This window comes from Macadamia integrifolia, chromosome 8, assembly GCF_013358625.1.
Source record: "Macadamia integrifolia cultivar HAES 741 chromosome 8, SCU_Mint_v3, whole genome shotgun sequence".
NCBI lineage: Eukaryota > Viridiplantae > Streptophyta > Magnoliopsida > Proteales > Proteaceae > Macadamia > Macadamia integrifolia.
In genome coordinates, this window is record NC_056564.1 from 5,675,965 (window position 1) to 5,701,302 (window position 25,338).

At 37.0% G+C, this 25,338-nt stretch overlaps 1 protein-coding gene across 9 annotated transcripts; it reads right to left on the minus strand.

Annotated features, from left to right (window-relative positions):
• Positions 1–1,757: 1,757 nt before the first annotated feature.
• On the minus strand, positions 1,758–19,547 carry LOC122086380 (membrane protein of ER body-like protein). Of its 9 annotated transcripts, none has more exons than XM_042655156.1 (12): positions 19,113–19,547; positions 16,698–16,904; positions 14,899–15,042; positions 13,908–14,477; positions 10,391–10,537; positions 8,509–8,631; positions 7,013–7,129; positions 6,596–6,895; positions 5,914–6,105; positions 5,488–5,664; positions 3,680–3,741; positions 1,758–2,602 (listed from the first exon to the last, which is right to left on the minus strand). In XM_042655156.1, the coding sequence occupies exons 1-12, from the start codon at positions 19,393–19,395 to the stop codon at positions 2,114–2,116; spliced, it is 2,811 nt and encodes a 936-aa protein (XP_042511090.1). In that variant the 5' UTR covers positions 19,396–19,547; the 3' UTR covers positions 1,758–2,113. The 9 variants fall into 9 exon arrangements, with proteins under 9 accessions (XP_042511090.1, XP_042511089.1, XP_042511091.1 ...); XM_042655155.1 differs by having other exon boundaries at positions 5,914–6,108; positions 10,391–10,534; positions 19,113–19,546; XM_042655157.1 differs by having other exon boundaries at positions 5,914–6,108; positions 6,596–6,868; positions 19,113–19,546.
• Positions 19,548–25,338: the final 5,791 nt, after the last annotated feature.

Genomic DNA, 25,338 nt, shown 5'->3' on the forward strand with positions numbered 1-25,338 from the left:
TATATGCTTAATATGCAGTCGGGTTGGGTTGGATTGGGCTGGGTTAATTTGAGACCTCAATTTAGGGCCAGCCCAACCAACCCAGCGTCAGATCTGAAATTCTCAACCCTAGCCCATCCCTATGGGCTGAGATTTCAGCCCAGGTCCTATTCGGGCTTAGGGTGGGTTAGGGTGAGCTCGGGTTGACCAGGCTTTTTGACACCCCTATCTAATAGTCCACATTTTTTTTTTATCTCTCCATCTACATAAAATTTAACACGGAAACTTTGAACAATGAACAACAGATGGAAGAATTAGACAAGGGAGAGAGAGGAATCGTTATGTCATCAAAGTGCAGTTTTCGACCAATGAGTGGTGGGAAATCATTTTGTCGAGTGGGGGTTTTAATAGGAAAAGAGAGAGAGTGTGTGTAAGGTTGTGGACACCTCATTTTGTCACCTGAAAAGTGTCTGCAACGATGATGAATGATTGTTTAGTTCTTTATTTCAATTTCAGATTGGTTTCCTAAAATAAGTAACAAATGGATTTTTAGTTAGAAATTGAAATTTTTAATTTTCATCATGATTAATCTCGGGTTATCATGTTGTATACTTTCAACATCTGTTTTAGGTCGAACTTTCATGTTTTTAGATACCTATATGACATGTTCACATGCATAATGATGTTTTCGTAATTTCATGCATATTCCCAAATCCAAAATTTAGTCCAAGTTTGCCATATTTCTTAGATATTAGGGCTTGCATACATGTTTGCACAACATGGCAGAATGTTGATTAATGTGAGTGAATCCTACCAATTTTTCTGATAATTAATTAGTGTAGAGTTTCCTCTCGCCATGGATACTTGCTACTTTTTTTTTTGTTAACCAAGGTGTCTGGGCTAGCTTACACGCACTTCGACTAATCATCGTGGAGACTAGCACAGCAACCCACTGCCACGGTCTCCATTTAAATCGGAGATGCACAGATGGGGAGTCGAACCTAGGACCGTGAGCCTATCCACACAATCTCCAATTTGCCCTAACCATCTGGACAACCCACGGATGGTACATTACATATAACTTACAGACCACACAGTTAAAAATCAATTGGTCATTTCTGGGGTTAAATGTGAACTTTATATGGATTTAATTCCATTGTTGACCTGGAAATGGGCATATAAGATCATCTGCTCATGAGTAAATAACAATGATGAGCACTTTAATTAACGATGAGCACTTTCATTAACGACCCCACGCATTTTTTTCTGTTAAAGAATAAGTGACATGTACCTCATAATCCAAAAATCGGTTGCCTTTGTTGCTGCATATGATTGCTTTTTTACCAGAAAAAGAAAACTAGAAGAAGAATACAAATATTTTGAAAGTACCATGTTAAAGCATGGAAGGGCTTTTCGTTCAATGTAAACTTAAATACATTGAGGGTGTTGAACAATAAAATTGTAAGTTGAGATCATGAAACTAGGAACATAAGTTTAGTTCTAACAAAACTGCTTAATTTCTGAGCTACTTAATATTTTAGAGAAATCACTAGTGAGTGTATTTGTGCTGTGTTCCGAATGAAGTTGCGAAGCGCCATTGGAGATTTGAACTTGTTGAGACTGAGTCTAGACTTATTAGTACCTTAAGATTCAAAACTTTGGATAACAGATACAGTGAAACATCATCAGATGTTAAGGTAAACCATCCAGAGATTTGAGGCAGAGGGATGAATAAGCACAATGACACAGCAACCACATTTGATAGCAGAGAGAAACGATTGAGTCCACCCTTCATGGGGGTTAAGGTTTCATATTTGTTTATTTTTGGGTGGGGGGTTCATAATACCAAAAAGAAAATTATATCATATGACTCACATTGTATTGCACTTTCCTTTCTCCACCATTTTACTTCACTCTACTTTCAAACTAGACAAAGTCAAATTATACTAAAACTTGCATGTAAGTAGAAGAGACTAGAATCTACTTATGAGAAAAATTTGAGCCCCACCACGCAGGTGACAGGTGGAGTTGCAACTCTACTGGACTTGCACCTGCTGACCAATGAAAGAGCTTAATTATTTATTTATTTAATGATAATTCTGATGTGCCAACCACCTATGTGTTCCACACGTTCTTATCTATAGTATGCCCATCCTGACTTCATGGATCTTGTTTCCAGAAAGGTAGATCTTGTATCCAGAAATGCAGTTGAAGGAGCAAAAAGGGTATCAAACCAACCTGATTCCGCAAGGAGCCTTTTGATCAGCAAACCTACAGCATAACAAAGGCCTGAAGCTGTCAGCCCAACGAGCAAATAGTGCAGTATAGTCTTGATATAGGACTTTGGTGGCCTCTGAACATGAGCTTTCCCTATAGAAAGTAGAATAATGGCCACAAGGGAAGCTGCGCCACAAGTTATGAGCTTGTATGACTTATCGTTGCTCCTACGGAAAGAAAAGCCGTATATAACAGGTGGCAGTAATCCAAATGCAATGTATGACATCAGTGTGACAATTGCATGCAATCGGAAATTTTCCCTCCTTCCGAGTGTTTCTTGGTATCGATCAATATTTGAATTTGCTTCACTGGTTGCTCCATGGTAATCATACTTCAGTTCCTTAAGCTGAAATCATATTCACAGATATGTAGGCAACATAAATTATGCTAGACAAACAAATTCTTAGAGAGAACTAAAATACAAAAATAAGAAAAGGGATAACTAAAATCCAAAAGTAAGAAAAGGAACACCATGTTAATTGTCCTGCATATCCAGTTGGTTACCATGATCAGGGATACTCAAACCCAAAAGCTTAAGCCGTTAGATGGAGAGACCCAACTAGTATATGAATCATCTAAAATCCCCCTCCCGTGTAGCCAATCATGGGTGTGGTCGTACATGCAGCACATGTGGATCCTCTTCACTAGACAGTACACGTGGGTATAGTATCAAGATTATTGTGTGTTGGCTCTTTTTTTTTTTTTTTTCGGTAGTGTATTGGCTCTTATACTTATTGAAATGTGTCACTATTACCTTGCCCTGCCATTTTTCCTACTTCTGGGTAAAGAATGGAAATTAACTTCACCCCCTTATCTCTTCCCTACCCATTTTCAGACCGCACATACCTGCCATGTAACCTAATAATAGATAACCATCAAGATGCTTTGACCTACAAGGCAATGTTTTAAATTTTACAATCAGGTTAGCTAAATTTTACAATCAGGTTAGCCGTATTGGCCAATCTGTCTTAGGATCAGCTGGCACTGATCCTACCAATATTCTGGTATAGATCGGCCAGTAATGGCTGGATCAGCCAATTTTCGGGACGTCTGATCTAGTTTGCAAGACAGATTTATTTTTCCTTACTACTAAAGCTTATTGACTAGCAATGGCAATATATGGCCTTGGAGACGAACATATTTAAGTTTCATAATTTGTAAGAGCGAGGTGGTTTTTGGAGATACATTTTGTTTGACACATCAGATTTATTACTTCTTCTATGAACTTCTCATTTTCTATGAGCCATCTTCTTCATATCTCCTGTATTGTTGCTTCTCAGGGCTATGCATATTTATTTCATTCCTTGTATTCTGGTCATATTGGGCGGCCATGGCCATCACATGCTGCACCTTTTATATGCCTTTATTTCTTTGTTATAACTTTCCAACAAATCAAAAAATTGTATATTTGAAAATTACTCACATTGTGAATAATGATGATGAATCCACTCATTAGATTTGCCAATCCCAGAATTACAATATTCACTGCAAAGGCAGAAATTGAGGAAATTTTAAGAAAAATGTAGTCTGACTAGAATTATAGAAATAAAACTTTGCTCATGAAACAATATTGGATTCAAAACCAAAAAATATACATGTATAGATATCCGAGGGAATTGAAAAACAGAAAATATCCGTATGCAGGAAACAAACATGACAATTTGTTTTACGGATATAGCAGATGCAAACCTGAAGAGACCTCTTAACTTCAGTTTCCTGAGAAGGTATGTATTCTAGTGGAAAAATAGTATCAAGAATTCACATAGTAACTGATAGACATAAAGCATAATCTTTCTGAAAGCCTAAGAATTTTGGAACAATAAGTTTTTACACAGGAGGTTCAATTCATAAGCAAAGCCAGTTTCACCTTTCTGAAAGAAGATGGCTTTAACTTCAGCATATTTGCTTACTCTATATAAAATTACATATTTAATTTCCTGCGTTGACGGGATTTTATCGTGGCGAGGCCACCTCATTATAGATTAATCAAATAATATGCAGCATAGTCAACAAAGACAATCAAGTCCTGGGAATTCAATGCATCAACGGTAGTACAGCAATTAAGCAGAATTGAATCATTGGAACAGAATTTCTGAAACATCCAAAATTTGGAACATCCTTGGATCATGCACTGTGGGGGTTGGTTGGGGTGTATTGAGTTTAAAGTTTATAGTTAGCACACCATAAATTTGTATTTCTTCCGGTTTTCAATTATAATATTTTCATATAAAATTGCTTTCAAAACTTGAGAAGTTTCAAAAGTAACTTTTACTATTTCAAAAAACATACAAATTACCTACAACATTTCTCACATAACACTGTCCCCCTCCCAATTATAACCTTAAAGTCAGATTCCCCCCTATTGTTTAAGATCCTATTACCACATATTAATGTACTAAATTGCTTAAAGGTATTATTGTTTAATAACCCAGCTAGAAGTTTATTTTTAATCAACCAAATACTCTTAATAATATAATCACAACTGCACAAGTCTCCACTTGACTGTACGGTAGTCGTTCCTAAAACCATAGAAGTTGTGCATTCATGACTGACAACTTGCACAGCAGCAGAGGAACCATGATGGGAGGATGTGCAATCAGGGACAGTTGTTGACCCAAAATTCAATCCGTAGAGCGTTTTGGCTCACAAGCAGTGACCAACCTTCTGCACTTTTGGATTAAGGGTCCACTATCTTTCACTCATGCTGCACCAACTTTTATTACTGAAGCAAACCCAGAGAGTTCATGGATGCTTCAGTCCTCATCAATATTAAGAAAGCAGAACTTGAGGTTGCAGTTTCCCTGCAGGTGTAAGGGGACCCACCAAAGATTATCACCAGATCGGCCTCCAAATATGATGAACCTATCCAAAAAGAAACATATATGGGGAATATTATTCCTTTGGTAGCCGTGTTTTGCTCAAGATTGGTGTTGTAATGTTGCAGGTTAGCTCTTTGAGCCACTTCCATCTTAGAAGGCTGTACTGCTGTACTACTATATTAATAGTTTCTATAGATTTTACCTAATACTATAAGCCGAAATTTTCTTTATAGCAGTGGGCATAGAAGGTATCTCTACATCATAAGAATAATGATGATGCTGCAAAACACAATATCAGGAACACTTCATACACGTCTCAAATTCGTAGCTAAAAAGTTGAGTTGAAGCTTCAACGTAATCCACTGGATTTCATTTGAAGTTGAACAATTTTTTTTTTTTTTGAGATACTCACATGTGGTAGCATCACTAGCAGCAGCAGAAGATACAACACCCAGGCTTGTAATTGATTCAATTAAACCACCATATATAATGCTTTTTAAGATGTCCCATTCATGAGTTCTTCCTGGTACAGCTAAACCAATGTCACGCACATCCTGATCAGCACGAATAGATACTGCAACATCATCTCCTGCATCAAGATATCAAGATAGACAGATCAATAAGTTTATGCATATTCTAATTAGCTTGAATACATACTGCACCATCATCTGCTGCATAATGATATCAAAATAGATCAATCATTCTTTCCTTTTAGGGTTGGGACTGTCAATCAAGATAGATCAATCTAAAATTATAGCTTATGAACCGTAAATTTGTAGAGCAACAAAGATAAGACTTGGAAAGCATAGCATTCAAAATGTTCCCCTTAACTATGTACCTCTATTGGATTGACGTCCGGGTAATCCCACTGCTTCTTGCATGGATGTAGTAGTGACTGTCGTAGTAGTGACTTGGCGCACATCTTTCTGGAATTCCTCAGCTGACACCTTAATCCTCTCAGTCGCATAAGATTCTTCGACAGTCACAACTTTTGGAGATTGTACTGGCACATTGTTCTTATCCACAAGAACTACTAAAATAACACAAAACAATTAAATTGGTTAGTTAAAACTAAGAGTTATGATAAAATAAAGCACCATTAGTGTTGATGGGCACTGGTCCTTATTAGTGTGTCTAACACCACATCAATATTGAAATTGATAAATGGAGAAGACTAACCAAGGTCCTTAAGGTCAAGCATCTTTTCATATCTAATCATAATCTGAAACGATTTTCATCCATCATATGAATTCCATGGTCTCAAAACCTACTTTTTAGTGATATAGGACTCTACTTCCTGAAAATACATTTTGGATGGGCCTCTTGGGGAAAGGACTCCAAGGATTAATTAGCTATTGCTGTAAAAAGACTAATTTTGGCCTGAACTTGAGAAAACATCAAAACTTAGGATAAAGGATTATTTTAGATCCCAAACAGCTGTTAATGGTCCTCCACACCCTTTGTACTCATCACAACAAAATAAGTCATAGAAAACTAGGGTTGTCAGTCTTGGGCAATACCTTTACTGATCTTTTCCGTTGTATCATCTTGTCTCTCCCCCAAATTAGTTGCCATTTTTTCGATGGATGTAGAAGTTGGTTTTTCTATCACTGAGAAGGCAAAATTGCCCCCAACCTGCTGATCAGAGTCTTGGACAATACCTTTTCTGATATTTTCTGTTGTATCATCTTGCCTCTCCCCAAAATTAGTTGCCACTTTTCCGATGAATGTAGAAGTTGGATTTTCGATCAGAGAAAAGGCAGATTTATCCCCAACCTGCTGAAATCCTGTGCCTGCACCATTCACAGACATTGGAAAACCTGAAAGTAGATACAACAAACATAATTTCAGACCGTCAACACTATCTGTTAACCTGATTTACCTTCAGAAAAGAAACAAACTAAGAGGGGAAAAAGAAAAGTGCAATAGAGATATACCAGGTGAGCAGCCTCCTTGATTTGACAGATTATCCTTTTCTTGGACAGGTAGAATTTCAGGCAAACATTCTGATTGTATCAATGCTTTGTCTTCACCATGTTGAGTTGTAACATCCACTGCAACAACAAACAGAAACACATAAGGAACATAAGCATGATAGACAGAACACTCATCAGGCAGGGGATCATGCCAGCAGTCAAATATTGAAACATGTGAGGCCAACCGCATCTAATTAAACCTTGAAATACAGACCAACACCTAACAACACAACCTGCAGAAAGTTCAAAATATTCCCAGTGATCACTTTCTAAATGAAATGCCAATTATGTTAAAATCTCAGTATTTCAATATCCCACCAGGTCGCATATTCAAATGGTCCATGCAGGTAAATATAGATCTATCCAAACCCATCCATGGTTGGCCTCACAATTGCATCAATTGGAAATGGTCCTAGAAGTAATTCCACTACAACAATAAATTCAGCCTTATCCCAACTTAATGGGGTTGGCTACATGGATCCATCCAAGAAAAAAAAAGCACAACACCAGCAAGTCAGGAAAATCTCAGCTACATGGATCCTTGCCCTCCAAACTGCTCTATGTCCTCCCATCTACACATGCTCCTCAGTTAACACCAGAAAATAGAACTAGTAAGTTAATATTAGGCTATCAATAAAGCTGCTGACTTGAGAAGCAAAGGAATTTTAGCCAAATAAAAAAGACAAGACAACCCAATACTCAATTAGCAGGTGAAAACCACGAAAAATACAGCACCATCAATTGCTGATCAACATTGTCCTGTTGAATGTATTGACTGCCACATTAATACTGAAATTGATGAGGATTTTAGAACCTTCCAGGACCTTAAGCTGATCAAGCATTTGGCCAAAATCAAATCTTCAACATCTCAAAACCTACTTTATAGTGATGCAGGCCTCTCCCTTCAGAAAGAATATTTTGGAGAATTTCCTTGAGAAAATAATCCAACAGAATTTTAGTCTTTGTTGTAAAATTACTAATTTGACCAGAACTGAGAAATCCAGGGATATTTTGGAAATAATGAATCATTGTAGATTAAAAACAGATATTAATGGTCCATAATATCCTTTGTCCTCATCACAACACAACAAGTCATTACCTGAAGAGGACAATCCCAAAGGTGACCCATATCAGGCCAAGCGATGGCAAAATAGGATTATCTACATTTGAACTCAGAATCCTGGCTATCTTTACTGATCTTTTCCAATGTTCCATCTTGTTTCTCCCCAGAATCCATTGTCACTTTTTCAATGAAAAAAGAAATTAGTTTTTCATTCAGAGAGAAGCAATAATTAGCCCCAACATGCTAAATCCTGTGCCATACCATTCACAGACTTGGAAAAGCTTGTGACTGTTGCTGATATAATAGACCTAAGTTCAGCTTATCAGAACTAACCCAGTTACCTTCAGAAAACTAAGTAGAAATCGGGAAGAAAAGAAGTGAGAAAGAGACATACTAGGCAAGTGAACTCCTTTATCTGAAAGATGATCCATTTTTTTGCTGGGAAGAGTTTCAGGCAAACATTCTGTCTGACTCAATGCTTCTGCATCTTCTTCAACAGGTTGAGTTGCAATATCCCCTGCATCAACATATCCACCAACAGATAAGAAACATAACCATTAGATCAGTCACCAACATGTGGATGTCACCCATATGTTCATCTCTCTCTAAACCTTTAAATACAGATGTTGACACCAAATGACACAGCCTGCAGGAAGTTCATACTAGTCCCTGTGGATCACTTTCTAAACAAATGCAAATTAAGAATCAGAAATTTAACTGTTTCAATACCCCACCTACTCTTATTCTCAAATGACTCAATGCAGGAAAAAAGAGGTCCATGCAAGCCGGCCCATGGTCAACCACACCCTAACGTCAAGTGGAAATGGGAAGACCATGTTATATTTCTTCTTTTATTGCAAAAGAGAATATTAGAAGTTAATTTACTACTGGACCTTAGTTAGACTACAACTCTAAGGATTGATTCATCCTGGGAGTTCTGAGAATGCAAAAGAAGCAACACATAACCATCTATATATACCTAAGGATTCACTACAACTGCAGTTATCACTTAGATGCATAGTGGTGGACTAGATAGACATTTTTTTTTCCAATTTCTTTTTCTGGTTTGAGTGACAGAATACTAAGGCTACTGTAAAAATGCACCATTTTGGGTCAAAACTGAAGTGTGACATTTCTTAGCCTGTATTTTCATGCAAAAGAGAACAAGCTAAATAAGGAACAAATTGTGGTTTCCCCTACCCCAAATTGCAATGATGCCTTGACCCACTTCATGCCATTCATAAGCTTTTGTTTTTAAAATATCTCAAAGTAAACTGCATAAGGTTTTCCCAGGAAACCAGGATCATTAGGGTTAAACACTGTTTAAGGAAACTTACAAGTCAACTAGGTTTTGTGTTTTCAGATCCTAAGTCTGCATTTCAATTAAATCAAGTAGATAGAAAGAGGGAATATATATAATTAATCAGCTAGTAGTTATTGGGACTCTGTTTCATTGAGGAAGACATATCTGTGCCAATCAACTTAGCAAATATCATACTTGGTTTCAGTAGGTATCATTGTTCTCATTTTAATTTTTCTCACTATACTGATGCCTGATAATGGACTGTACTCACAGCAGTAGTATCATTCCTGCATCATTTTGCTTGAAACTGGATGTCCATGTTATACCAGAGTAGAAACCATGACCTTGCAATATGGTAGTTTACAGTCAGGAGACTCAGGACCTGCTTCTCCCCCAGCTTCTCAGAGGTTTTCTTCTCTTCCTTGTTCTCTCAGAGTACTACGTATTATCAGCAAAAAAAAAGGACAGCAGAAGACTACAATCAAAAGATGCAGCAGGGTAAGATGGTCAAGCATGCCCCAACATTTATTTAAGAGAAAGAGATATCAGTCGTCCATAATAAGAAACCATATCTCATATTCATCTATGATGTCGAACTAATATTTCTTATCTTCAAGTGTTTTACAGTGGTTCTTACTTATCAGAGAAAGAAAAAGGGTGAAAATTGTCTTCGACGATTTCAGTACAAAATGAAAGGCATATGCCACCATAGCCGCAACAGAAAGCACTTATAAGCAGTAACAGGAAGAAATTTTTACTACCTCACATGCAGGATTTGGTTTCAGCTTTTTTCAGTATTTTAAAAATTTGCAAATGGAATATATTTATAAAACAACAACTGTCTAGTGCAGTTGGTGAGCTGTGGTGTGCAAAAATCCCATGCTCACCAGGAGGTCTCGAGTTTAAGTCTCCTGGCTGTTACTTACTTCCCTCCCTACCTATAAAAAAAAAACAAAAAATGGAATGTATTTACCTTGCTCAGCAGTGTTCTTTCCTCTCATCGTCTCAAAGAAAGAGGAAAACCATTTTACGTTCCTCGCTGATATCTTTCCAGGGTTTTGTATGTTTTCACGGTCGTCCCTATTTCCAGAAGTCTGGAATAATTTAAAGCCACGAGCTGCTGAATTGAAGAAAATGGTCAAACTTGCCAATCCATCTTAAGAGGCTTACACTGTTATCAATTATAAATCTTTAAAGAAATGACCAAGTATACTAATTTCAAACAGTGTCAAAAATGTAGTAGATCCTTCTCTAACCATTTTAGTAGGATAAGGTCATGGAGTATAAGGTAATCACATAACAAAAGTACAAAACAGTCAATAATGTTTGGAAAAATATTGGCTTACCACAAGGAGCAGAAATTCATTAAATTTTGAAATAGCACATATTTGCAGCCCAGGCTGCAGGTGAATCCAATACCACTTTTCTGTTCTCTCACTCAACCATCACTCCACCCACAGAGCTCCTTCAATGACTCAATGTCTTATAAATCCAGTAATTGCTGTTTTATCATTTGTTTTACTAACTTTAAAAGAAACAAGAGGAGAATTGAAGAAGCTGATTTCAAAATCTGATTTCTGCTGGAAAATACTATCAATTCGATTAACTGTTTCATGAATTCTGATTCTATTTTCCAGCCAATTTCAGAAATCCTACTTACAATCAAACTCTTCAAATTTCATTTTTCTGCACTTGGTTAATGGTTATTCAAGCATGATTTCTGATTGCTATTCAAGTTACAGTCTGCTATATGCTCTTTAAAATAGTCCATTATTTGAAACTGTTCTGAATCATTAAAAACCTAGCAACTGATTCTGTGTTGGCCTAGAATTACATCTTGCTTCAGGAAGGAAACTTGCAGAACTTGGAATCTGACTACTGGATTTGTCTCATATTTTATATTCTGTTATCCATGCTAAGCTAAATATTGACCAGAATTTCTGGCCAATCAGACCAATCATTGGTTAGTTATTTGGTTTCTCTATTTAATGGTTTCTGGTTCCTAATTTCCATCACTGCGATTCTGGTGTAGTGTCAGATTCTGAAACCTATCCATTAGGTGACTTAGAAGTGACTAGAACCACATTATCCAAATATCATATAGCCACAGAAAGCTTAGGTAAATAAGATATGATGATATTAATTTATAGATTCTCTCCTTGAACGTGCACCCCTGTGCTCTTTAATCCCTTTGAATCCAATTCCTCTTGTTCAGATCACCTTCTCAACCCTGAGATCTTTGCAGAAGGATTGCAGTAACAAAGAGAATATTCTAGACATGAAACCATCACAAAGCTCCAAGTCCACTGTTCCCAATTTAGACATCCAACCAATTTTGTAGGTGAATTTGTCAATGGAGGCACAAAGACAAGCAAAAAAAAAAACAGGCTATAAATAATATGTCAAATTCTATTTAGCTTTTGGCAAGAGAACCTGATCAAGAGACCAATGAGTTGGAACAATGCATCACCATTGTCAAAAACCACCATCGTATTTGAAGGGTCTGGCCTGTCTCACCTTTATATGCATATCCTTCGTAGCCTTTTCACATCTACTAACTGTTGAATGAAGAAAATAGTCAAACTTGCTTAGCCTCAGGCCATGTGGACAAACTTATCCTCCCAAAGTGATTTTGGAGTTGTAAGAAAGTTCATTCAGTTACTTCCATGATATAGTTCAAGCCTATCGATTCTGCTCTAAAACAGATTTTGTGGGGCCAAGACAGCTATCGATGTACCATATTTGTTGGAGATTTGAAAATATATCTAGTCAGCAAGGAGATATCGATTGCCCGGTTTTAAGGATATTTATTTCCAGAATTAAAGAGGAGATTGCAGTTATTAAAGGGAGTATTTTCCAAAAGTGCGCTGGATCGATTGAGAAGATATTTAATGAATACAAATTGAAGACCAATAACTCCTACAGCTGTTTAATTAGATAGGTTTCTATTGGGATTTGTTTCTATTTAGAATTTACTTAGGTTAGTTTCCATTATTGTTGGGATTTTAGTTTAAAGTGTATCTACAAGATTTGTCTCTCCACGCATGGAGAGTTTGGTTGTAATCGTTTTGCCTTATTATAAATATAAGAGTAGGGACTAACCCTATACAATTTCTTATGCTGGTATCGAAAGCTCGAGTGAGAGGCCCTTGGTCTCTACAGTAGGTGATAGACCTACATATCCTTCTTCTTCTTTCCCTTTCTGTTTCTTTTTACAGTTCTGAAATTTTATCACATCTGAGATCCAATCGAGGGTTCTTTTCTGCAGCCAAAACACTTGTTTGATCCATAGAAGAGTACCCTGTTGATGCTCCATTAAAGTGTTGCCTGAAGTCTTCAAGATCAGATCCTGCTGTGGAATTAGTCCTAATTGTCTAATTGGGGACTGGTTCTACATTATTCCAAATGGCTATGACAACTGATAGGTGGGAGAGAAAAATAATAACTCCCGAATACGAGAGGATAAGAATGAAATAATTCTGGTTTATGATTTCTAGCAAACAGAAAAATGAGGAAAAGGTTTAAGGTTTTAGTTCTAGCCTTAGGATTTAAGATCAGATTAGGTTTAGTTTCAAACCATATGAGACTAGAAATACATCAGATATTCTGATTAACAGAAAAAATCAGGCAATGGTTAGAAAAAAACTGAAGGAGTCAGAGAAGTAGTGGATTAGTGGATTAGTGGATTAGTGGATGAAGAGGAGAAAAGAAAATCAACATAGGGTTTCACTGTTGAAGCTTGAACTTCCGACAAAAACAACTCAATTTTTACTCCACATCCCTTAAAAAAAGAAGAAAATGTAGAGAGCATCAATCCATTTTTATAGAACCTAACTATAGGATAACTAACAAGCCAAGAAAACCCTACTAGACTCTTACTTTTTCTATGAGTATATGAATTTATTATTAGAAAAATAAAGAAATGGTATAAGCCAAGCAGGGAGCAATCCAGAAAGATAACTAGACTAAATTACTTAACTGCCAAATAAAATCTCCAAATATGACAAAAAGATGGTAAAAATTGGGATATACTAAAAAGTGTAATAAAAACTTAAAGAAATAAAATAGTAAAATAAAAACATATACAACATAAAATATGATATTAATGCCATAAAAAGCAATAAAATTATCCCCATTATTTTGCGTACAATAAACCAAATGAACCATGACCACTAAATCCTTGGCTGGCCTGGTCCCATGTGGAAACAGATTATCTGACACCCTTAACAAATAAAATTGCATGCTCACTTCTGATGCCAAAGTACAGGGCCAAGCACTATGATCTACTGATATTTTTCTCCCTTGAATATTCAACAAGTATACATATTCAAAAAAATGACTAATTCACAGTCATAAACAGAAAAGGCCTAATTCACAATCATAAACAGTCATTTTTCACAATGTGATATTGGTTAAAAGACAACATTCACAGAAGAAGATGGTAGCAAATAAAGAGTAAATTTCTTAGAAGTTAAAGAGTAAGGTTATACCTGTCGGAATGAAATAGGTGAAACATGATAAACATCTAAATATATCAGGTCCCGTATCACGATTGGAGTCATTGACTGGATGTGCAGGACTACTATCCAGAACAGATTCAGCTACCTCACGACTTTCATCATTGGTTCCATCCAAATTAACTACCGTATCAATTTTCTCTCGCTTTGCATCATAATGAATGCGTCGAATTGTCCTTTTTCTTTTACGTAAAATAACCCTTTTAGTGATACAAGAATTACAGTTGGGGCAGTACAAATCATGAGTATCCTGCTCCAATATAACCCTCTCAACATCCAGTTCAGCAACTTCCTGTCTTCTGTCTTTTAATAGCGCAACATCTGCATCTTCCCCTGATCCATTATCAACAGGCTCAAAACTTGACTCTGACTTTTCAGAAGGTAGATGATGCAAATCATAGAGGCTGCTATCCTTAAGATTCACATCCCTTTTCTGGCCATGTCCAGTAACTAGACTCTTTTGACTGTCGGCTTTCTCTATACTGAAGTCTGATTTTTCATTTCCTGGCATCTCCTCAGGGATCCTATCATTGGATTCAATACCTGTGGCCAACCATAAATAAACATCACTATTTTGTGATCATGCAACAACCATAACAAAAGAGCTACAGATGAAACAGAAAAATGGCAACAAATCTGTATATACTAATCGCTTAGTCTCCATAAATCTGTATACTCAATATACTAAAATTTAAGCGATAAGAAACATTAGCCTGAGAATTATGAACAGGAGGCATGAACATGCTAAAAATATGCAGAATACAACACTGAACTTTATTATTTTATATACACTTGAAAGAAATGCATACATTGAGTCATAAATGACCAACGACTGGCAATTATTGTCACCTTGAAGAAGAAAGGAAAAAGGCATCATTAGGAAACTCTGCTTGATTAATAACTCGATGAGAGCTTTACAATTTACTTCTACCATCTTTGTCCTAGAAATTTTGGTATCACTGACCTTCAAATCCTAATCCAAAACACCATCCGTGCAAAGTGGTGAAAGTCATTGGCTCATTGTGGTGCCCTTTAGATTTCTGCATACAGTCAACCCCAAGGCCTTCCATTTGGTATGTCCAAATGCAGTGACGACATTTCCATATTCCTTCACTCAAAAAGAATGCACAAGTAACTGTCTCTTTGCGGACAAGTAAAATGCCATAACTAATCACCACAAGTCGAGGCATTAAAAGGCAACGGGTAGCATGGCCAAGTGCAACACATGCAGTACTAATAGAGACCATAATAAAGAGAGATATTTAGAAGACGCTAGCACTGGAATTAAGCAGCGAGATCTAATTAGACAGCTACAAATGGATATAGATAACAGTTTGGTTGAAAGATGCAATGACTCATTAGGGATGAAGTTTCCCGAGAGTGTTGTTTTGACTGTTGGGAGGAGGCGGTCGACCAGCTGGCTAAGGTGGCTAGCTGTCAATGGTTAAATTCTGTTTTTCAATCCGCAAAAAAAGTCTCTTGTCCAGGAGGCACCTCTCCTCTATAAAAAGAGGGCATCCAGACCTCGTTGGAGACACTTTTGGAAGTGCTCTCTTGCTCTCCCTAACTCTCTGCAACTTTCTTTGATCTTGTTTTTCCCTTTAACATTATTACAAGTTTTCAAAGTCTTCTCTCTTGATTTGTTGAACATAACATTTTAGAGTTCCAGATTGGGCCAGTAAGTGAGTGCAACATCTACTGGAAGGGCCTAGAAGAGCTGTTTCATGTTAGAGATCAATTTGCAAAGATCCAGTTTGCACCATAGGGGGCGTCTACAATTTTAAGCAGAGTGACCGCACAACTCAGCCCCACCGTTTCTTTCTTATGTTTTCAGATTCGTGATGTCATGTATGGTGTGATGTCTTCTGTCGTCCACAGTGGTTTGTCAACTGTATAAATAAGCATGTTGGCTCCTTTACTTGTATGTTTTTGGATTTTAACTTCCAACACTAACTAAGGTCATAGTTGCTATAGTTTAAGTTAAATGTTTCCCTTGCTAAAGGACTCTGTTCAATTGAACATATGATGACCTTATGAAGGAATGTAAAGGGGAAAGATGAATACAGAAAAGAACAAAACAAAATTTCTTTTTCCCTTTTACTTAGGTCAAAATAAGCATGATTGGAGCAGAAGTTGCACTATTGTAAAGTTCGGGTGAAGCTGGAACTGGAAGAGAAAGTTTAGAGCTACCAAATATGTCATTTTCCAGCTAATACCCAACATAGAAATTAGTAGGAAGAGTAAAAATTAATTAATCAATAAAAAATCAATCTCCATGATGCTGTTGTAGCTTCTCACTGTTAACTGCTGAGAGAAGTGTGTTGTAGCAAATGCAGCAACAACAGAGGCAGCGAAGGAAGCAACTTCAGCAAGAGATGAAAATACAGAAAAGGAGAGGGAATAAATCAAACATTATGCAATTGATTTATATGATTATATCTCATTAAGGAGCTATTATTATGGAAACCTCAGTCCTGGAGAAAACTAGAAAATGCAAGCAAAAGTGTGGGACCAACACTGTTGGGACCATGCCAAGGGCATTTCCATCATCGTTGATAAACAAGTGGCCCCTTGGGTTCTCTAATCTCACGTTCTCTACTACCCATATTGAGAAAACAAACCTAACCATCTAAAAAGGCAAAAGTAACTCACAACAGTTTTATAATTCCACACAAGAAAACCAAAACCCAGTGCAGCAACAGAAGCAAATTCAAAATTCAAAAGTGGGTCTAGGCCATCTAGCAGAATCACAAGATTCATTACCTCCATCTTCATTTCCCCTCTCAAAGTAAATGCTCCTCTCTGTTTCTCCTCCTCCTCCTTGTCGAGACCCATTTTCTTCCATGGCCTTCACTGGTTCAACAATGATGGTAACAGCAGTAGTGGTAGACCTCGAGTGAGGCCTTGTTTCTAAAGCAGCTTCATTATCAACCAAGCCCTCCTCCGCCTCCACCTCCTCCTCCATGGTCACTGCTTCCAATGACATAAGAAGCAATGTGAGTGAATGGGTCTTGCCGAGATAAGAGCAGAGCAGAACCAGATCGGTTATTCAATCTGTAAATTAATCTATAATGCATTTCTATGTGGATTTTTGAGCTTTTTATCAGGTAGCCAACTAATTCATTAATTAAACAACAGAGAATGCAGACATCAAAGAATCCATCATTGGGAGGTCTGCTCTGAGCTATCCATTAAAGGTGGATTAAGAGTTTCTTCTAGGCTATGCGATCAGACTTCTATCATGAGCAAGCTGTCGTGCTAAGTTGTTTATTTATTTTAATGAGGAATGCCAAGTTTTTTTAGTGGGAAAATTACAAGATTACTCAGTTACCCAAAATAGTGAATGCAATACCTTGTCCCTACAAATTGGAGAATTTTGCCCCCACTCACCTATGCAGCTTCCCTTCCCTGTACTCGATCACCTCGTCCACCACCACCATGGACGATACCGTGGTGAGTGCTTTCATCGGTGCTCTGAACTGGTAGAATAACCTGTGCAAGTTCATGGGCTTCAACGGAATAGATTATATCATTGTGAATCTGTCGAGAGGCTCCCCAACTGCGAACAATCTCCTGATCATCAGAATCTGCATCCTTTGTCTGGGGAAGTTCAAGTGAAGAGGAGAGAGAAGGAAAAGAAGGAAGGAGGTGGAGAGGAAGGAGCTAGAGGAAAGCAAAAGGCGACTTCCAAAACATCTCTCCCACTGTACCACCAGATATGGATCTGGAGGTAGAGTAGAAGCAGAGTTCTGGCATTAATCATGACTAACTGTAGATGATAGTGACAGGAAGATGAAGGTATTGGTGGGCTTTAATAGAGGGAGACTGTTACAGCATAAGACAAGTCCCCAAGGTGAAGCAGAGGAGCTACGAGGGTGGTTGTGTGAGAAGGAAGGAACGCCCAAGTGCTGCGAGGGTTGCAGTGTGGAATGTGTAGCAGGTGGCCGAGGGGTAGGGGGAGGTGGTGTCTATATGTACGGTAGGTTGTTTTGGGCCGATGGGCGATGGCTTTGGTGAGTTAGTGAGTAAAGTGGTAGAATGATTAACTACCACCACCGCCACCACCACCAATTGAGAAGATTTGAATCAAATTTTGGTTAACTAATGTGAAAGGCCATGAACTACACATAAGATCAAGAATATCATCAATCTGGTTGAGGAAAATGGGATAAGAAACACATGGAGCAGAATTTGTTGAGTTTCCTTCTGTAGAGGAAGATGATGGAGCGCCAACAAGGAAGTTCAGATCTGGGCTTCTTTAGGGCGGAATAAAAATAAATTTCTATCATTCTAAATTGCATATTTTCTGGAAAATTTTAGAAATTTACCCGCCAACAAACAAACTGAAGTTCTTGATTTTTTCCAGATGGATGGTCGGTCCCTAATGCTTATCAATTTGAACTATCTCGAACTTTAAGTCTTATGGTACGGTGCCACTGCAAGAAAATTGACCTCGACAAGAGCAGTGGGGATGGAGCCAGACATTGCTGAAGTGGAAGTTGCAGAAAATGTTTAAGAATCTTTACGTCATGAGTCGATTTTTTTATTATTATTATTATTTATTTACAGAGGAATTGAAGAGATTAGGTTTTCTTCCCAACGTGTAAGCTCTCCAACAACCTGCAACTCTAACTGTCTCTCTATCACAATTCACCAAAAAACGTCTAGGGTAGAAAGAGAAGACAGTTGTCGGAAAAAAAAAACCCTAGATTTGCCATATTCACGAAATAAAACAACGATTCTGAACCGGCTTGAATCGGTCTGAAAAACCCTAGAATTGGATTCGATTCCCGATCCGATTCACCCATTTTTGAAACCCTGACGTGAATCCTCGACATCTCGGATGAAAATACAGACAGAGAGAGGGAACCTCGGCCCCGGTAAACTACAAAATGCTAGCGACAGTGCAGGACCAACGCTGTCGGGACTCGGGGCCATATCAAGGGCATTTCCGTCATTGCGGATTAAACAAATGGCCCATTGGGGCATAGGCTCTCTAATCTATACTGCTCACTTCGAGAGAAGAAGACGAACAAACCCCATCAATCCAAAAAAGCAACAGTAACTCACAAGCACAACAGTTTTATAATTCCACAAAGAAAACCAAAACCCAGAGCGGCAACAGAAGCAATTTCAAAATTCAAATGTGGATTCTCTCAGAATCACAGGATCCATTACCTCCATTGTTGTCATTTCCTTCAAAGTAAACGCTCCTCTCTGTTTCTCCTTCTCCTTGTTGAAACCCATTTCCTTCCATCGCTTTCACTGGTTCAAAGCTCCTCTCTGTTTCTCCTCCTCCTCCTTGTTGAAACCCATCTCCTTCCATGCCCTTAACTGGTTCAACACTGGTGGTAACAGCTGTAGAAGTAGTAGTTCTCGAGCGAGGCCTAGTTTTTAAAGCAGCTTCATTATCGACCAAACCCTCCTCGGCCTCCACCTCCTCCATGAACGCAGCTTCCATGGACAGAAAGAAGCAGTGTGAGTGGATGGATCTTGCAGAAACAAGAACAGACCAGAACCAGATGCGTAATTCAATCTGTAAATCAATCTATAATGCATTTCCATCTGGGTTTTTTAACTCTTTTTTTACGGATAGCGGCGACAGCCAACTAATTCATTAATTAGAAAATATAAATAGCAATGTTTTCAGAGTCTCCAGACTTTGACATTGACTTGTCAGCTAGCTGCCAAGATAAGTTTTTCTTAGTTGAACACTTGAACTTGATCTTTGGGAATTGGGACCCAGTCGGCTTAAAGGACAACCCTTATCAAAGGATGTGGACCCTAATCAAAACCCACTATTTTAGAATCTTTGAAAAGTCGGGTGTGATAAGATTTGCGGAGGACAGTACCCTTCCATGTGGATCGTCCGATCGGTATATATGAAGGCTCATGGCTCCCAAAAAATGCCTTTAACTAATATAAACAATCAAATTAAATTATTGTGACGGTCAAGATCACGCGTAACACGTGGGTGGAGTTTGGTAAAGCCTAAGGCCCTAAAGGGTGTTGAGTTTTATTACTATTACTATTATTATTATTTATTTTTGACAGAAGGAGAGGTGATGAGTTAGTGTATTTTTATATACATGGATGGGGCTCACAGCGTTTCTAGTACAGCTTTAGTGATGGGTTGGGTTTTATAATTCAACGAAATTTACATTAATGGGCCTGAACATTTCCAACGCACCCTTCCTTTTAATTTTTTTTTTTATGGGAAGAAAGTCGCTTGTGTTTATGCATTGCACGGCCATTTTTTTGACTATGGAAACAAAATGCCTAGAAATAGAGCTAAAGTCCACATTCTTTCTTCTTTTTTTTTTTTGTTCACAACTTTCCATTTCAATGCCAATCTTTTTTGTGGACGACTTTAATAGGTGATAGTGGTGGGTTATGTGTTTATGGGTAAGTTATGTTTCTATCATTATTCTATAAGATAAAAGGAAGATGTGGTCACGTCGTCATGCGCTTAGACATAATGATGTAAAATTGTTCTCTCATTCTCTGTGAAATAAAAAATTAATTGATGTTGATGTCTTGTATGTATTCTCATTGATCCCACAATCTCTTACCCATAGTCTATTTAATTCCTCCAAATTAATTGATTTCAATGTTCAAATAAATAGCCTAAATTATTATAGCAACCACTGTAATGAGTATCAAAATCTCAATCAATAGTGATACTAAGATATTGATACGGATGGTTGGAATTGGGCCATATCAAATATAATTTCAAATAGATGGAAAAATGGGTTAATTTTGGAACATCGGCACATGTCACAATGCTCAACTACTCTACTAGTCGATGGGAATAATTATGAACACATGTTATTTTCGTGTAACAAATTTTATGAGAAAAGACAAAATAAGATCTTGAGGCTTAAATCAATTAATAGAGGTAAGTTACAAAAACTAATAAGGAGAAAACTTTTTCTATCCAACAAATGTGGCCTCTACACCAGAGCACCCCCCCCCCAATCTATGAGAACAACACCTGGGCATCGACTAGGAGGGGCACAATTGTCAATTTGCTCCCTTGTGTTGGGTGCAAATGCGTACTCCCGAACAGAAACCATGCCCCCAATAATAGGATATAGATTTGGAAATAATCAATTATTTCCATAGTCTACACTCTACACTTCTCAAAAGGGACTCACTGGCTCCAACATGCCTCTTACAGCTTGTATCCCCTAGGTTTACTAAAGAAATGAATGGATTGTTGTATATTATGATCTTGGATGATTAGGTGAAGGCGGCAACCTTTAGTGTGAAAGCATTAAAGGTATCTTGATCAGATGAGATGTCTTCAATTTTCTTAGGCAATTTCCGTCGTGATTTAATCATACCTACATTCTACTTATCGAATCGGTGGACCAATACAGACCAATTAGTCTATGCAATGCACTCAACAAAATCTTTGCTAATATTATATTACTAAGGCTAAAGAAATTCCCAGATCAGATAGTAGTTCCAGAACATAATGCTTTTTTGTTGAAGGGAGAAGTATTTCTGAATATATATTTTTAGTTCATGAATATTCCATCACATAAAACACGAAAAGAAAAGAATACAAGACTTAAGCAGCATTAAAACTTAACATGAAGAAAGCATATGATGGAATTAAGTGAAACTTTTTAGAAAGTCCTAGCTCCCTGGGAAGATGTCCTTGCGAGGGTACCTTAATTCTTGGGGCCTAAAGCCCATAAACTTATAGCGATTTCAAGTATTATACAAGGCCCAACACTTTCTCCCTGGGAAGCTGCATGTGGTCGTGGGGTCCTTCAATTTTCGGGGTCTGAAGCCCATAAACTTGTAGCACCAAACTTGAAGCCCATAAACTTGTAACCCATAAACCGAATTGGGTTTCTTGTGACTGGCCCAGGGTTTTGAAACTTGGGATGTTCTCAGCCGGTATTGTTCTGGATCAGATTGGTATCGATCAAGATTAGATTAGATTTTTTTAAAAAGACCATTTTACCCTTATACTTTACTAATGGTTTGATATTGGATTGAGCCATTGAGGGATCAGTCTCAACTGATATGGATCAGATAAATGAAAGGTCCCTGGTGGCAATTGGACAGCTTTTCTGCGCAACCGTTGGGCTTTTAAGTCTTTAATTTTAATCCGTTGGGTGGGCTTCCAAAAGGAGCCCACCAAACTTAGAAAAAGCCCACAATTAATAGCGAAATGAGCTCAGATCGCTACGACCGAATCGGGAAAAAAGCACCAGGGCACCCTTCCCTGTGTTTCTGTCGTAGCTGTCCTAAATTTGAACCAAACACCTTTAGTCATTTATTTCTTATTCTTTTCCTTTTTCAATCAAGAAAGGTTTTTGTCATTTACCTATTTATGTAACATAGAAAGTGATCTCATAATATATAAGAGAATAAAATTCTTACTTGGTCACATGTCAAACTTCTTGATATATATATATATATATATATATTTTCTTCTTTTAAGGGTCTGAATTTCTAAAAGAATTTGATATTTTAAAGTAATTTTAATATTTTATTTTTATTTTTTTATATATGATAAAATTAATTTGATTTAAAAATCAACACATGATTAGATAATGATACGGGTTAACGGAACTTTTACGATGCAAAAATAACTAACAATTCTAGAACGGCTTGAATCACAACCCTTCCCACTTTGGATTTTTTGAAACAAACTGGATTGTCACATTCTTTCAACAAAGTATTATTTTTCTAGTAAGAGGGAGAGAGAACACCATGAGGATAGATGGAGGGAATCATTGTGCTAAAGTTATTAAGGAAGCTTGCAGTAATGTTACATGGAATATGGAATCTGTCTAGAAATCTCTCTTTCTTTGTTCTTAATATAATCATGTACGTGAGCACGATTATGAAGTGTTTTTGTCTGATTCTCAATATTTAGATAGAACAGCTCATTAAATTCTTAGAGAGAGAGAGAGAGAGATGGAAAAGCAGGTTTAACAAGATTAGTTTGTCACCTCTTCTGCCCACACTAACCCTCCTCTATAATATTGCCATTAGACTATTGGTAATATCTTAGAGCAGTATTATCTCATTATGGCTTAGATCTATCCACGTTACTCTCTCTCTCTCTCTCTCTCTCTCTCTCTCTACTGGGAGATCAGGAAGTAGGGAAGAAGGGAGAATTGAAGTGGCCACTTTTTGCATGAAAATGAGGGAAAGCTATATTCTGTCTGACAGGATAGATAGGGAATTAGATTCCAAGCGCACCAACACTCATATAATGTAGTACGTGCAGTTTAAATACTTAGAAATCAATAAAAACTAATCTTCAAATCTGATTAATGGATGAAAAAGTGAGATTAGAGTGAGTTGTATCTATTAGTTAAGCAGAAGCATCTATCAGTCACCGAAGATATATATTGAATAGGAAGGAAGGCACGAGCTAGCAATCCACAAGATACTAATCAACGTGAAACAATGCCCCCAAGAGGATATCCCCCCTTACAATATTACAATTATTTTATCTCATATATATCTAACTATCTATTTATTAATATAAAACAATAATTAATGCACTTCAGATCAAAACATTTAAGGGACCACAATGATCGCCAAGGGAAAGGTGCGGCAAAACAGTTTCAAACTAAGAAGATAGTAAAGTCATTTCATGTGAGGAAGGGTTAACGGCTTAAAGAACATTTTTCCTAATAATATTAGATTAGAACACTGATCATATTCTAATTTTTCCAATTTATTATTTCTATTAATCTTTAAATAATTCTTCACTATGTAAAAAGGGGAAACAAAAAAGTAAGTCTTCACTACAAAGCCCATTTGCTGTGTTTAATTTGTGCTCACATGATAATATTGGGACATTTCTTTTTGTCTGAAACAACTAAAGTTAGCATGTTGGTGGATTCCTATATTACTTTCCTCTTTTATTAGTTAGAGTTCTGTTTGCTTTTTTATCAATCAGAGGGTATGGCTCCACAATTAAGGGGGAGGGGTGGTTTCTCTCTCTTTTCCTTATTGTGTGTGTGTAAAAGGCCACTAACTTCATAAAGTAATTGCATTTAGGGGAAACGATATATACACGACATCTTATGTATATGTCCCCTCATAGTTTCTGTTTTCTCTCTTAGGGGGTGTTTTTCTTTCTAATGTATATAATGCCAATACACAATGCTAGTCTATCATTCTCCCTTGCCATTAATTCCATTGTCCATATTTTCTCAAAATGTTCTAAAATGTACGTATATTAGAATCGTAAAGGACATTAGGAAAGTTTTTCGCGACCGAAGAGATTCTTATCCAATGATCAAGAGATGTGACACTTGATCCCACAGATGGTGAAGGAAATAGCAGCATTGAATTACCAACTAACAAATGCTCATTAAAATTAAGAGTAAAAAAGAAGGAAAGAGAAAAAAAATAAAAATAACTAACAAATAGTTAAGGAGATATTCATATGAAATACATAGTGTAATTTATTTATTTTATTTGGTTAGAAAACACATGGTGTAATTCAAGTCAAGAAATACTGCAAAGACAAGTGGCAAACAAGTAAAACATGGAATGAAGGACTTTTCGCAAAACTGTTCATTAGATTTTTGTTTTTTGGTAGAACTGTTTATTAGATCATGAGTGAAGCGCATGGGAATTGGAAATAATTGATGGACATGAGAGTCATACACCAAGAAAGCCATAGATCACAAGTGTCGTGAATGAAGAAAGCCATTATTTGTTCATGGGTAGTTATCAATAAAGTAAGAAGAGATGGAAGCAAGTCCGGATCACCTCCCCATGTGGGGATAGGTGGGGACAGATCTGTACCCTCTATGGGTGTGGCATCAAAGGTGGGTTTCACACCCATGGAGGGTCTTAGATATGTTTGGTTTCGCTAGAATACAAAATGAATTTATTGTTCTAACACCACCATTTTAGGTCGTCTATTTTGTCGATTCCATTATACGTGGTCCATGCAAGTACTGGGCATGCTGGGTTGAAATAACGGAAACGATAGCAACACTTACAATTGTGTACAAGACACAAAATTGTATATACTTAGGTTATGTTTAGCAACTAAGGAAAAAAAAAAAAAAAAAGAATTCACTGCTTGTACAATCATTTGATTGTATGAGTTCGCATTTAACACATGCCCTTCTTTCTGCCATTATAAAGATAAAAATGGGTATATTTAGAAACAAAAAGGATAGATGTTGGATGCTCACTCGTACGACCAGCTGATCCATTGAAAATATATATATATATATATATAAAAGATATAATGAAACAAAAAAGCATGGTTGAATGCGTACATAGTGAGTTTTATGTGTATATCTTTCTTCTCAAATTCAATTTTTTTTTTTAATTTTTTTTTTCTTCTCTTGATTACTACGTATAACCTTATTGAATTATATATGATAATAATAATAATAAAAAA